General features: G+C 38.4%; 1 protein-coding gene across 4 annotated transcripts in view; it reads right to left on the reverse strand.

Annotated features, from left to right (window-relative positions):
- The window catches only part of LOC109050298 (eukaryotic translation initiation factor 4 gamma 3-like), a 47,356-nt gene extending 33,365 nt beyond the window's left edge, over positions 1-13,991 (reverse strand). For all 4 annotated transcript variants that reach the window (XM_042766490.1, XM_042766488.1, XM_042766489.1 and 1 more), the window contains exons 1-5: positions 13,305-13,991; positions 5,894-5,966; positions 5,350-5,517; positions 4,445-4,537; positions 3,833-3,865 (exon numbers count right to left, since the gene is read on the reverse strand). In XM_042766490.1, the coding sequence (XP_042622424.1) occupies positions 3,833-3,865; positions 4,445-4,537; positions 5,350-5,517; positions 5,894-5,966; positions 13,305-13,468 (531 nt within the window). In that variant the 5' untranslated portion in view covers positions 13,469-13,991. The remainder of the gene's footprint in view (positions 1-3,832; positions 3,866-4,444; positions 4,538-5,349; positions 5,518-5,893; positions 5,967-13,304) is intronic.
- Between the last annotated feature and the right edge of the window lie 88 nt (positions 13,992-14,079).

Consider the following 14,079-nt stretch of genomic DNA (forward strand, 5'->3'; position numbering starts at 1 on the left):
ACTGTCACAATGTCGTACAAGTGTGTGTGTGTGTGTGTGTGTGTGTGTGTGGAAATGCCAGGGAGGGACGAAAGCAGAGACTTGGTGTCTGTGTGTTTGTAAGGGACAGAGATAAGAATGAGCACATGTATCTGAATGGCAGAAAGAGAGAAAGAGGGCATGAGTGACTATATATATATAAATAAAGTTGATTCTGTAATTATGGGCATTTTGCAAGTAAATTAAGGATTGTGAAAAATAACAATACAAAAAACATTTTTCATTTTTAAGTCACTTAATAGGCCGGATTTAAAAATACAGTAAAACAGTAATATTGTGAAATAATATTGCAATTTAAACATAACTGTTTTCTATTTGGATATATTATAAAGTATATAAAGTAATTATTCCTGTGATGGCAAAGCTGAATTTTCAGCAGTCGTTACTTCAGGGTTCAAAGTAACATGATTCTTTTAAAATCGTTCTAATATGCTGATTTGCTGAAACATTAAGGAAACATTTCTTATTATCAATGTTGTACACAATTGTGCCCTCATTTTTTTAAGGATTCTTTGATAAATAGAAAGCTCAAAAGAACAGCAATAATTTGAAGAATTCAGATTTTTTATTTTTTTTTGTAACAATGTATTCTTTATGGTCACTTTTGAACTATTTAATGAATCCTTACTGAATAAAGTATTAATTTCTTTAGAAAAAGTCAAGATAAGAAAAAAAAGACTTATCTAAATATTTTTAAAACTGAAAATATATTAAAAATATCCACATATTAAAATTACTTTGCCTTTGCCTATATATATATAGATATAGATATCACAAGTGCCAGAATCTTCCATCATGCACCACAGAGACTCTGATCTAAATGCTCTTCATTTCTCTTCCTCTGACGGTCTGACCAACATTCAACACCAGGCAACTATTCCAGCCTGTGCTCTGTTTAAGTGTGTGTGTGTGTGTGTGTGTGTGTGTGAGAGAGACACTCCCTTTCCACTCTCTCCTATTTCTGTTTGTTTTCTAATGGCCTGTAGCCATCAGTTTTAGCCGGTCTGCAGTGGAACCGAGCTGGGACTTGCCGCAGCCACAAGGGAGAAATGAAACCTTAACTCAGCTCTTTTAACATCAGCACAGATGTCAAAGCTTCTTTCACTGCTGCACCTTACACAATCAAGCACTGTTCTATAAGGTGAACCCTTCTCAGACCTATGTACATTGTTATGCTTTTTGCTTTTTCCTCCCTCTGAATAAAACAGTATTAAAGTGCGGGCAAAAAGGTCCATTGTATTTTCTCAGTAATGTAGCGATACATAACATATCACACAGAGAAGTCATTTTCTGATTCTGAACCTTGTTGCAAAATCTGCATGGGAAAATTGATTGTGTAGATTCCTATTGAAATGAGTCGATTTTATCTGCGAAAATTTGACAAACAGCAGTAAATGTGACAGAATCATTATAGCACCCAATCATAATCTCATCCATCCAGTAACAGTTTCTTGTGCTGTATCGAAGATAATGTAACATAATACAGCTGTGCTACATTTTAAGCTAAGCCCGTTGCACATAGGCTAACACATCTGGTAAACACTGAAAATTCAAAGGGGGAAAGTAATTTAGAGACAGCATTAAAAGCATCTTTCCTAAATACTATTCCTCAGTATCGCACTGTAAATCCTTAACCTGCCACTCGATCATGTCAGTTTGTGCGTGATTTGTTGTTTCCTGTGATTTTAATTCTGCTGCAAATAAATTTGGTACAGCCAGTGAAAAGAGAGAAATGTGTGGCAGGTTGGGGCAGAAAGTCACACAACTTTCCTTAGAGGTCAGATGCTTGTGGACACACTCGCATGGGCTTGTAGCTACACGCAAAGCGCATAAACAAATCATTAGCAACAAATGACAAAAGCTTTTCCTTGTAATGAAACACCAAAGCACAGCGGATGGAATATCTGGAACACACACACTCATGCGTGTACGGACAAGTGTAATGCTGCCCAAAGCAACTTACATTCTAATGATCTTAATGACTTCTGTATGCTTTTGGTTACTACTGACAAAAGCCAGAGTCTTCTAAACACTTACAACAACGATTCTGCTCAGGAAAGTGACACATTGAAGTATTTCATCTAATAAAAAGTGCACTAACATCCTTGACAAGCGTTAGCAAATCAGCGTCAGTCTTCATCATCGCACATCTGCTCATCAGATAACATGAACACAAAACATCATCAATTAGACGCTTCTTCAGAAAAGACAAGAAACGGATGAGTCAGAGGAGACACTTCTAATGTCTGGTTCTCAAGGACGGGGAGCTCGTTACACAGTCCAGCTAATACATGAATATGCGACTAGGAATGCATCTCTAGTCATAATGGTTCATAAAGCCGAAGAGTGTCATTTTTGTGCCACAGGAATCACTAGGAATCAGTCTTAAAAATAAAATGTGTTAATATCACGTATACAATAATATCATAAATTATAATTGTCTAAAAAAAGAGAACACACAAAGTAAGCAAATGTAAAGATGAATTTGACTGACTACTTAAAAAAAAAAAAAAAAAAAAAATTCTATGGATATCACAATAATTTTGTGATTGTGTTATTGTGAATTCTTTTGCCCACCATAACTGTGTAGTGAAAATCTGAAATCGCAACAGGTCTAATTTGAATATTATATGTAACAATTTAAAAGACATTAACAGGCATCATAACGGTAAGTTCGGATGACATAAGTTGGAGATATTTTTGCTGAATTTTGAATCAGGCACTAAATGCTTTCGGAGTCCTGAACTCAATGTGTGGACTGAACTGTCCATAGCCCCTTTCACAAAGTAATACCAGTAAATTGCCGTAAAATTACCGGTGCGACTTTACTGGTAAATGTGCCGTTCACACAGGCAATGATGTTCCATCTTTTTACTGGTAAAACATTATTCACACATCAGTTTCAAAATACTGGTAAATCCCGTGACATCATTAACCGAAAATGACCTCTAAGTGGCTGCGCGACCCAGTGTTGTGATTGTAAAGTGTTTTTGTTGATAATTTCATTTTAGTGTCAAACGTTCAGATTCATGCAGCTGCTTTTGGCCCAGAGACATGTATTAGACAACTTCAAATCAAACTAAAGAGAGCAGAGTAAATGCGTCATCCGCAGAATGTTATGACTGGTTCAGAGTAGATGTCTTATGTCAGAGCGTCCTGAACTTGTACGTGCTCATACTAGTCATTTCGTTCTGCATTCACACAGAGCACATTAGGCTACCGGTAATTTACTGGTAATGTTACAACTTCTCATACCAGTAAATTGCCAGAACGAATTTACTGGCATTTTTCAAAAGGTCCTAGTGTTCACACATGATCTCTTATTTACCAGTAAAGATTGTATGTGTGAAAGGGGCTCATGACACAGTTACCGTCATAGACACATCAGTATTGTTTTTTTTTTATAGCTTTAAAATCGTGTGCCAATGTGCTCAAAACTGTCTTTGCAGTTTGCACTGGTGTTGCATATCTGAAGAAAAACTTGCTGAAGGGGAGACATGTTGCCATGGCATTTCAAAAAAGATCAATCTCACACAATAATCAGTGTGACAGTTTAAAAATGTCTGAAGACAATAGCGGCAAATAATAGAACATTAACCAGTCTTGTAAATGATAGTTTGAGTACAACTTTCTTTTGCAATTTAAAATAATTAGTCATTTAGCATATGCTTTTCTCCTCAAACCAAAAACCTTCAGTCCAATCTTTATCCACCACACCACACATAAGCAAAATCCAGAAGCCTCTTAAGAAGTGACTGATAGGATAGAGAGACATTAGGTCTGTGGGATTTACCTGATGGTGGGTCGGACGAGGCCCCGTCACAAACTAAGAGAGATGACAGCACGTTTTAAGGTCATCAGGAGCAGGAAAAGAAGAGAAAGAATGGCGAGACAGTGAGGTTCACCTTGCATGACTTTGCATTTCCATTACAAATGAAACAAGAGGAGCATAGCAGGATTGAGTGACATGTCAGCAGAGCAGGTGGTCCTACAGGCTGGTTTTAACATGAATGATTTGATGATCTTGGTCCTAAATCAATGACTGAAGTCAATTCTTTATAAACTAATCTCAAAAAACATAATAAAAATATCTGAAACTGCATTTCATGAGCATTACGACCTGTGATTGGTGTAATATGTAAGTGCTCATTTACAGACATTCTTTGTTGCTAAGATGTTTACTGTTTTTTATGCATTAGTGAATCAAGCCAGTGACTAAATGATCAACTTTAAACTGTTCCTGTTAGTAGTGTGAAAGCCATCTGTTATTTATGCTGTGATTATTTTATATACTGATATATACCAGATATTATAAGTGCACCTAACAAACATAGAAAAAATTATATATATAAAAAAAAGCATTTTATAACCCCTTTAATGTTTGTGTGTGGGGTGCAGTGCTTACCGGCCGATTCTGCGGCTGTACATTCATTGGCTGCGTCTGTGGCGAGTACACCAGGGGGGCGGAGCCTGCATTCTGGGCTTGGTTATATGGAGGCTAAGGAGTGAATCATAGACAGCGTTAGGTTAGGCAACTTCCTTTTGAAGCAAGATGTACAGTTTGAAATTCACAGCGCAGGATACAAAATAACAAGAGCTCATGGTTATCTGTGTGAGTGTGTGCATATTGTCTTCATTTCTTTGTCAGATAAAACCCAGATCAATACGTTACCCTCCAATCAATCCACGGCAACAGAGTGTATATAAAAAAAGTGTCTGTAGAGTGTGTATAAATCTGTCCAGAGGGTGTGTGTGAAAGTCGTAGGATCATTACAGCACCTGTGTCGGCTGGAAACACTATTTATGAAATAGCGACAGTGTTCCTACAGGCTGCTGGTAACCATGGTGAGGAGATCGGTGCAAAAATCTCTCATTACACAAAACCATGGCACTCTGTATTGTGAATATGTATGTGTGCCAAAACATCAGCCATCTAAATGTAATACACAAGTGACATGAATACTATAAATATAAATATAAAGATAAAGATATAGTTCTAAAAATAGCAGAGTCCACCTCATAGCTATATTGATAAAGGCACAGAGAAACCATATCATTGGACTCACTTTCAGAACGATTTTTTTTGGCGTATAGTTATCTTTATAATTAGCATTTTTGGTATGAACATTTTTGGTAGGGCCTTAAATGTCACAGTTAATTCCGATCCAACAAAGGCAAAGAACAAACATAATTTCTGGTACACAGAAGGTGACCCAGAAAAACACAGCAACGCCAAAATTTAAAAGATAAAATATCTGATAATTAAGCAAATTATTGTGTAGACTGTTTTGAGTAGGTGTTGGTACTCACCCCACCACCTGTCTCCCAGCTCTTGAGGAAGCGGTATGAGGGGGCGGCAGGGACTGAAACCTGAGAGAGGGCTGGGGACGTGCCGTGGCCAGGAGGGGTGCCCGCCAGATTTGGGTGGGTTTTGCTGAGGTCATGACCTGGGTATGGAGCACCAGGGTGTCTAGATACCTGTTGAATGACCACAAACAACATTTACACACAGTGTACCATAATTCCTTTCAGTTATATAACAATGCTCTTTATTCCCCTGGTAGTCACTTTATTACTTAATTGTATATTTTATATTGTTTTATATAAAAAAAAAAAAGATTTTAAATGTTTTTTTTTTTCAGGTCAACTACAGTTATAGTCATGCTGAGCAAACTATCTCAGACAGATAGTTAAAAGCATCTATATCAACTGCTTATAATAATAATGATAAAATAACTCCACATGCTCTCACATACTTGCTTAAAGTATATTTTTGGCCTTGGGGATTGTCTATGTATATACATCATAGTGATGTGCAATGACTGTAAGTGTACATCTGTGTGTAATCACTCACACTGTAGACTGCCGTCACCCCGGAGTGGGTGGGAAACATGCATTCTTCTAGTGATAGCGCTGCTCGAGGAATCCTGGGAAGGGTAATGTTAGAGAAAATCTTGCTAATAGGTTTAAAATGAAAGTGAAGGTGACGTGACATACACCCATACTCGGAATTTGTGCTCTGCATTTAACCCATCCAAAGTGCACACACACAGCAGTGAACACACACACACAGCAGTGAACACACACCCGGAGCAGTGGGCAGCCATTTATGCTGCAGCGCCCGGGGAGCAGTTGGGGGTTCGGTTCCTTGCTCAAGGGCACCTCAGTCGTGGTATTGCCGGCCTGAGACTCGAACCCACAACCTTAGGGTTAGGAGTCAAACTCTCTAACCATTAGGCCACGACTTCCCCAAAATGTCAACCTTAGTAGCCAAGAAGGTCACAAAACATGAAACATCAGCCACAAAAAACATCCAGCATCATGTTTCATAATAGCAAGGATTCGGTTCATTCAGTGGTAATGGTGCAGACTCTTTCACTCCAATTAATATTACTGTCAACTTCCTCCAGTGGCTGGCATTTGGGGAAAACCTTCGAGAAAGTTAATACAAACCCATTTTCTCCCTCCCCTCTGCAAAATGTCCAATTCAGTTTTTCAATACACCGTGTACCTCCTCCGGCCAGGAAGATGTCAAACAGAAATCCAAATATGTGAGAAACAAATCAGCGCACTGTTGGATACAATATGTGTTCTAACACATTAAACAAATGGCAAATGTTAAAATAAACTGCAAAATTCCTCAACAGAAATCAGAATACCATTACTTGACCACTAAAAATGTCCCAACTAAAGTTTATGCATGCTGTTCTATTCCTAGAAATGTAGAATTATAACAGACATGTTCAAGCTCCAGGTGGCGAGCTATTAAAAGACATGGGAGCTATGGGAACTGAAAATTTGCATGTCATCATGATTTTACCTACAATTAAAGGTTGTGCAATATTTACACATCACTCATCCAGTCTTCCCTGAAGGAAGTCAAGTCACCTTTATTTATATATCGCTTTATACAATACAGATTGTGTCAAAGCAGGTTTACAGTGTTAAACCGGAAAGCAGTGTGTCAATAATGTAAGAGGACAAAAGTAAATATAGAGTTTATAATGTATGTTACAGTCACAGACAGCGACAAAGACGGATGGATGTGACAGAAAAAGAGGAAGAATAGTCCAGGAACCGGCTCCGGCGGTTACAGTATCTGTGCCTGTAAGTGAGAGATGAGCAGATCACATGGTTTCGGGGAAAGTGGAGGAGGTCGGACTTTCCTCCTTTATGCGCTTCATGCACTCATGGACACTTTTTAGTCTTTCGGTGAAACCCTGCCTTCCAATTTGCGCTCTCTTTCCCCTTCTCCCTCCTTCTACCTCCTTCTTCCAACAAAAAAAACTCTGAGGCAAAAAAAGGGGGGATGGGGGAAGTAAGAGCTGCGAAAAAAGGCAAGGAAGAGAGGTATACTGTGTGACGAGAGGTTTTCCATCACTCGTTACAACCCAATACGAGTTTGGAAACCTATGTTCAAGGTTATCGGGGACACATCCGTGGTCCTCCCAACCCAAGCTCAGAGGGGTGCACCTGAGGAATGCAGCTTGGAGGATGGCCCACAAGGCTATTTGATCAGGTTAAAACTGACAGCTGACACTCACAATGCTCTGGCAGCACACAAGGCACGACTTACTGGAATTACAGGCTGATCTGATTCTTGTGTTCGCAGTTTGGCTCTCCATTGCATAACCAAATTCTTTTGCATGGTCAAGGCAGTGTTTTGATGGCACGACATGCAAGTGTGTGCCAACATGTGTGAAGAATTTGAGAAGAATTTACACATTTTCCGAAAGCAAACAAACACAAGTTGAGAAGTTAGGTGATTCGACATGTACAGAACAGGTGTTATGTTTTCAATCCAACACAAACACAATCTATTTAGTAAAGCTCCATTTGTCTTATGGCCAAATGGAAAATCAATTCAATTAAGCAAATTTGGGAGGCAAGTCTGTTTTAGGTGAATTATGGCAGTGCATTGGACTTTCATAAACAAAAATCCACAGAAAATGAGCAACATTTTAAACTAAGAGTAAACTGGGTTTTTGTGTCAAGGTCTCTGGAGACTGAGAGTGATAGTCCTTTACTCTAAATGTTGTCTTTTTAATTACCGCCAGTAGAATGAGTACAGAAAAAGGCAAAGGATGAGATGGCAAAACTGTGTAGCCTTAAACTTTCATAGTAGCTTACTCTAAATCCAATTAAGCACCATATGGAGTGACAGATAGAAGGGAACAGTGGAAAGAAAGAAAGAAAGAAAGAAAGAAAGAAAGAAAGAAAGAAAGAAAGAAAGAAAGAAAGAAAGAAAGAGAAAGAAAGAAAGAAAGAGAAAGAAAGAAAGAAAGAAAGAAAGAAAGAAAAAAAAGAAAGAACTAAAAATAATAAAGCAAGGAAGAAAATTAATGAAGGAAGGAAGGACCAGAGTAAAAAGAAGTAGGGAAGGAGAAAATGGAAAGAATGAAGAAACAACTGAAGGAAGAAAGGAAGGAAAGATGTAAAACAGCGGAAAAAGGAAGGAAAATAAGACTTACGTATATGAAGGAAATAAAAAAGGAAGAAAGGAAATGAAGACAGGAAGGAAGGAAAAGAGAGAAGTTAGATAAACTAGAAGTAGATTGTCTACGTGGCAGGCAGAGGGTCTACAGCTGAGGGAGAGAGAGGAGAACACAGAGAGAGAGAGAGAGAGAGAGAGAGAGAGAGAGAGAGAGAGAGAGAGGACAGATTCATTCCTTGTTTTAATATATCATATATATATATATATATATATTATATATATATATATATATATATATATATATATATAAGCAGTATTTGAGGTACAGTCACTGAGCATATGCAAAATTCATGAAATGCAGTTCATGTAGACTGTACAATACTGCAGCAAGACTGCGGCCAACACCACAACTCTGACAGTTGAGAAAACAAAGGTAAAGCATCATCGTTCAATGCTTGATATAAAACCATGTCTGCATTTGTGATCTGAGAAATTACAAACAACAAGCACTACTCTACATTGCTCAAAACTCGCGTTTGAATTGTCAGTGGCAAATTCTTTAAATATAAAAAAACGTACTTACAGGCTGTGAGTCAGAAGTGCAAAAATTTTACCTAATTCATAATAGTGGTTTTAAGGCCTGTTCACACAAGACTTTGAGAATGTGAAATTGTTTTGTATGCTGCAACGGTTGTGATATGACGACACGCTGTGCATCGTTTTTAAAAACTTGAATTCAACACGTAACATATTATAATAAATCTAAAATGTAAAAACATACAATCTACTCCACTTTCCTGCAGCGCTGCAGTTTTAAATTTATGTTCTTTAAATTCAGATAGGATGTCATGCTGTGACGTATCTATCTGCCATTGGTCACACGGTGTCTAATGTGACCGTGGCTTAATGCTGTTTATTAAAAGAAATGTTTATATGTCACCTTTAAATAGTCAAGCTCTTTAAAGCAGAAAAGATTCTGATTGGCTGTCAATGGTTTTTATTGTTAATCAGCTGAAAAATAATAGTTCTGAAAGTGATTCCAAATATATCATTCCTGTGTCACCATTATCGTTATAGTCGTGGTTTAAACTACACTATTCTCATAGAATTAGAAGGGTTATTAATACTTCAAAGCCCAAACGTTAAACCAGTTGTGCATATAATTTCTGCATCAGGCAAAAAATGTGTTCAAACAGGTTTCCCAGTAGTCCCGCCCCAAACTTATGGAATTGGCTGAGCCAGAAGTTGACACGTCAAATTACTTTGAGTAACATCATAGCCAACTACAAGCAGCATCCTTTTAGTTATTTCTATGCATTTAACTGAAATCAGATAAAAGAAAATTACCTACTTCACTTATAAGAATGAGTATGAACAAGAGGTCTTTATTCCTCCTTGTTTCTCATTTACCAGATAAGCATTCAGGGTTTATTGTACAGTGTGCAAGGGAGATGAAAAGGTAAAAAGCAGGTGACAAGACATGTTGGAACTAAGCAAGGGGCTGCATTGAGAGGTTTGGGGTTGTGGCAGGCGGTGTGTGTGAGACTCTCTGTGACCTAGGCGATTGTTGGCAGGCAGTGGGAAGCCTCACATTCTGAATGCTAAGCAGCGCTGCCATTGTCTGAGGGGTGCAGCGCCAGTCGCATATGTTACCCGTTGTTCTGGCAACCACTCCCTCCAACACCCCAACCCCCCTCCGCTTTACACAAGCTCTCGTCGCAGCATCATCACCAAAGGCACGTCCCCCGAGTAGGAATCCCATCCGCTAAGACGATTCTCTCTGTTAGAAGAAGTAATACAGTGACTCCTGAGAACAGGAAGGGGTCATAATTGCGATTTATGCAATCATGAACACTCTACAACTGAAAAGCACTGATATGCATCAAGTGATGTAATCATTGCTATCCGATATAAGTGTAACCATGTGTGCACACAATAGTTCATTTGTATGGCCACATATTTTTGCTGAGGTTTGTGGTCGATGTCGATCACCGCTGGACAGCCTGAGCTGATATAATGCGATTTCCAATTACAAAGCAATAACTAATCATTGTGACAGTTTTATAAAACCTTGATACGTGATAGAGAACTACAGTCTGAAACTGGTTGGAAAGTTCTGAACAGGGGAGGCCAAAAAAATCAATGAAAAATAATAAGTTTGAAAAACACTCTACTTAAACAATCTGGACTTTCTACAGGGTAAGCAAACAAAGCCCATCAAAACCATCAGTTTAAAGAAAACCAGGTCCCAAATGTCTAAGCAAACAAGTGAAAAGGCTTCTATTTAACTATTTCAATTTAATATATGTAATTAGGGCTGGGCATTAAATACTGGCGATATTATTGTGATATCTTTAACGAGGGGAGGGAATATTGTGAATTTTGTGATAATGTTAAAAGTTTAACTTAGTTTTCTAAATACAGTCACAGCAAAGTTTACTTATTTATAGTTTAACAAGTATGACAATGTCAGAGATGCAGTTTGGCTGCTATCAAACGCACCTATACGTATTTGTGTGTGCACCCTGTGAAGGTTTCTATTTACAGCTTGTTTTTGAAGCGTTTAGCATTACAGCCAATCAAAAATATGTCTGTCGAGCACATGAACATAATGACAAATTAAAGGTCTTTAAGTGAGTGATAACCCGTTTAACAATGCTCACAACATCAGGAGTGTTTGTTCAGTGTGGAAGTGTAAACAATGTAAAGTGATTTATTGCAAAAATATTGAGATATATATTGAATATTGTCAAAATTCTGAAAAATATTGAGAAATATTTTTCATTAATATTTGTATTATTTCTGCGTGACAACTTGAGTCCAATTTAAAAAGATAACAATTTTTCTTAATATTTAGCAATGACTCGACCTCACATGTCAAAACTTGATTACATGATCCAATGTGATTTTAGAGCATCCTGAGCTTTAATAGAAGCAAGAACATCTGACATTTGTACAAAGAAGTTTGCATGATTAATGGCAAACGTTTATTTATTTCTACCTCTGCTTTATCTAATCTATTTGTTCTAAAATTAACAGCAATTTCTAAAACATTATTGTCTCAGACTTTTGGACCCGACTGAAAGTCTTTACGATTAAATGATTAGGTCACATGAAAAAAAAAAACAAAGGAGTCACTATGCCACATTAAGCTATTAAGGAAAAGCTTACATGTGCCAAATCAGTGCATGCACATCCATAGTTACAAAAATAATCAAACATATAGTGTTTATAAGTGTTGTAGATTTCCCTATTGATTGAAATGCGAAACAAACTGGATGTCCTCAGTGCTTTGAATGAAACGTTCTGAGGAATATCAAATTAAGTTTCAGTTTCACTCAACTAAATACTGCAATATTTGACAGATACGCAGCAGATTCAGTAAAGACTTTCAAAATATGGACTAAAACAGCTGAAATATTCCTTAAAATATATTTCTGTTTGGAAGAAGTGAAAGTCATATAGGTTTGTAATGATAAGAGGTGAATAAATAATGACAATGTTCGTTTTTGGGTGAACTATGCCTTTAAGTCTGTTTGAAAACCATTATTTGTGCAGTTCTGTTTGGTGACACTAGTTGCGCAAAAACAACACAATTCACCTTTAAATCTTCCTCAGCAAATCATGGCTCAGACTTAGAGAGCAACAGAAATTCTCAGAGACCTCAAGAGGGTGACCCAGATTTGCAGTACGCCTATTGCTCAATTACTTAGCTTGACTGTGTCTAAACAGCCTTTGCTTGACTGATTACTTAACATCACGTCAAATGAGGCTGAGATTCCTATCATACATTCAGCCTGACCCACACTAGCGAACAATGCTTTCATGTGACATGATTTACTTTCAAAAGCAGACGAGAATGACATAGCGTCATATCAGTTGATGTTTTCTATTCTGTTGTTGGAAGAAATGTCTCGATATATGACTTGCTTGAAATACGAGTAGTTTCTTGATTAAACCCAAATATTAAATAAAATATTAGTGTACTTGCGACACTCTCAGTGTATTAATGCCTTTGCATAGGCTAGATAATCAGATTGGCATGTGTGAACAAATAACACTAGACTTTCTCTAAACTAAACTAAACTGAGACATTTTTTTTAAACTAATTTTAACAAGCTTGTCCCAAAGTGATTGTAGCACATATATGAAGTAAATTCCCCTCAAGTTCGCACAGGTGCCGTAACAGGATGTAGTTGTTTGCCCGTCGGACAGATAAACAAGATGAAAAAATCCCATAAACCTACACTGAAAATGGATCACAGGGATCATATCTCCAGAAAATAATATTTTATAAACTTGCAGTTTGGCTCAAGCCAACATGCAGCCATTCATAACACAACAGCAACTTCCTATTCCTGCCCTAGCAACCAGCAACAACACCCTAGCAACTGTACAAATGCCATTCAGGTCACTTTTGACTTGGGAGATATGGCCTTAGTGCACATGTTCTTTAGAAAAAGCATTTGATCATAAACTGAGAAAATGCAGCAGGTAATCAATACAAACATGCAAAGACTGTGCTCTATCCTAAACTGTGTGCACAAAGCTGGGATTGTCAAGTCCCATGAACAAAGCAGGAGCCAAGAGGACCAGCAAACAGACACCAAAGAAGTAAGTCCCTTATAATCGATGCACACCCCTGATCACCCTGGCAACGGTTATATTATATCAATATGAACTAATACAATCTTATATTAGTAATTTCATCATTATAATCAGGTAAACAAATAACAAGCCAGGTGATGGTAATACAAAGCGAAATTCCCATTCGTGTCCCCATTGATCTGTGTTGTGGGACACGAGGGGCTTTGTTATTAGTGAAGGATACTGGGTAGGCGGCACGGCTGACGGCGGAGGAGCGCTCTGGGCTCCCGGTGGTAACGACACGGAGGTCAGCGCTGCCCGAAGATGCGTTGGCGGTGCCGGTCCGGTTACATGTCCACTAACAGCGACAGCGGCCGGTTTCGAGACCACTTTCGGTGGCAAACTCATTGCAGAAATTTAAACCAAAACAAACAATACGCAGCTGAAAACGATCGCACGTTCCAACAATATCTGGCCGTTTCTTCTCTCTACGAAGGCCGGAACGTGTGTATATCCTTATGCCATGGAGTTCATTCAAATCTGGCTATTAGTACCAAAAATGTCATTTTATCTTTGAAGTCTGGGGTTGTAGCTGCTCTGTGCATGGGGACGGTAGGGGGTTTGTATCCCCCTCCAGCCACCCTGGATCTTCCCGGTTGAATTGTTCTTCTCCGCCTCCTCAGATGGCCGTCTCCGGGTTTGTTTGCTCCGCTTCGCGTAGTAACATCACATTAACGAGTCGCACTATAGGAATTTCTCATAAAGATGGGAGACTTCGCTCAACATGGCGTTGTTACTGCTGCTTCCAGCAGTCCGGCTGGAAGGACGGCTCGGTAAACGTCGGGCGACTAGTTCGGAGATAATCGGGTTCACCTTACGCCACTTCGTGGTGATGGGAAGTCCGACACATTTCCAGGAATCGGTTCTTTCGAACAGTAGTTTCAAAGATGCGGTTCATAAAACGATTCAGTGGTTATTTAACCTCGTGACGTAATTGCGACCTCACGTCGTCTCTGACA

Source organism: Cyprinus carpio, chromosome A11 (genome assembly GCF_018340385.1).
Source record: "Cyprinus carpio isolate SPL01 chromosome A11, ASM1834038v1, whole genome shotgun sequence".
NCBI classification, from domain to species: Eukaryota; Metazoa; Chordata; class Actinopteri; order Cypriniformes; family Cyprinidae; genus Cyprinus; species Cyprinus carpio.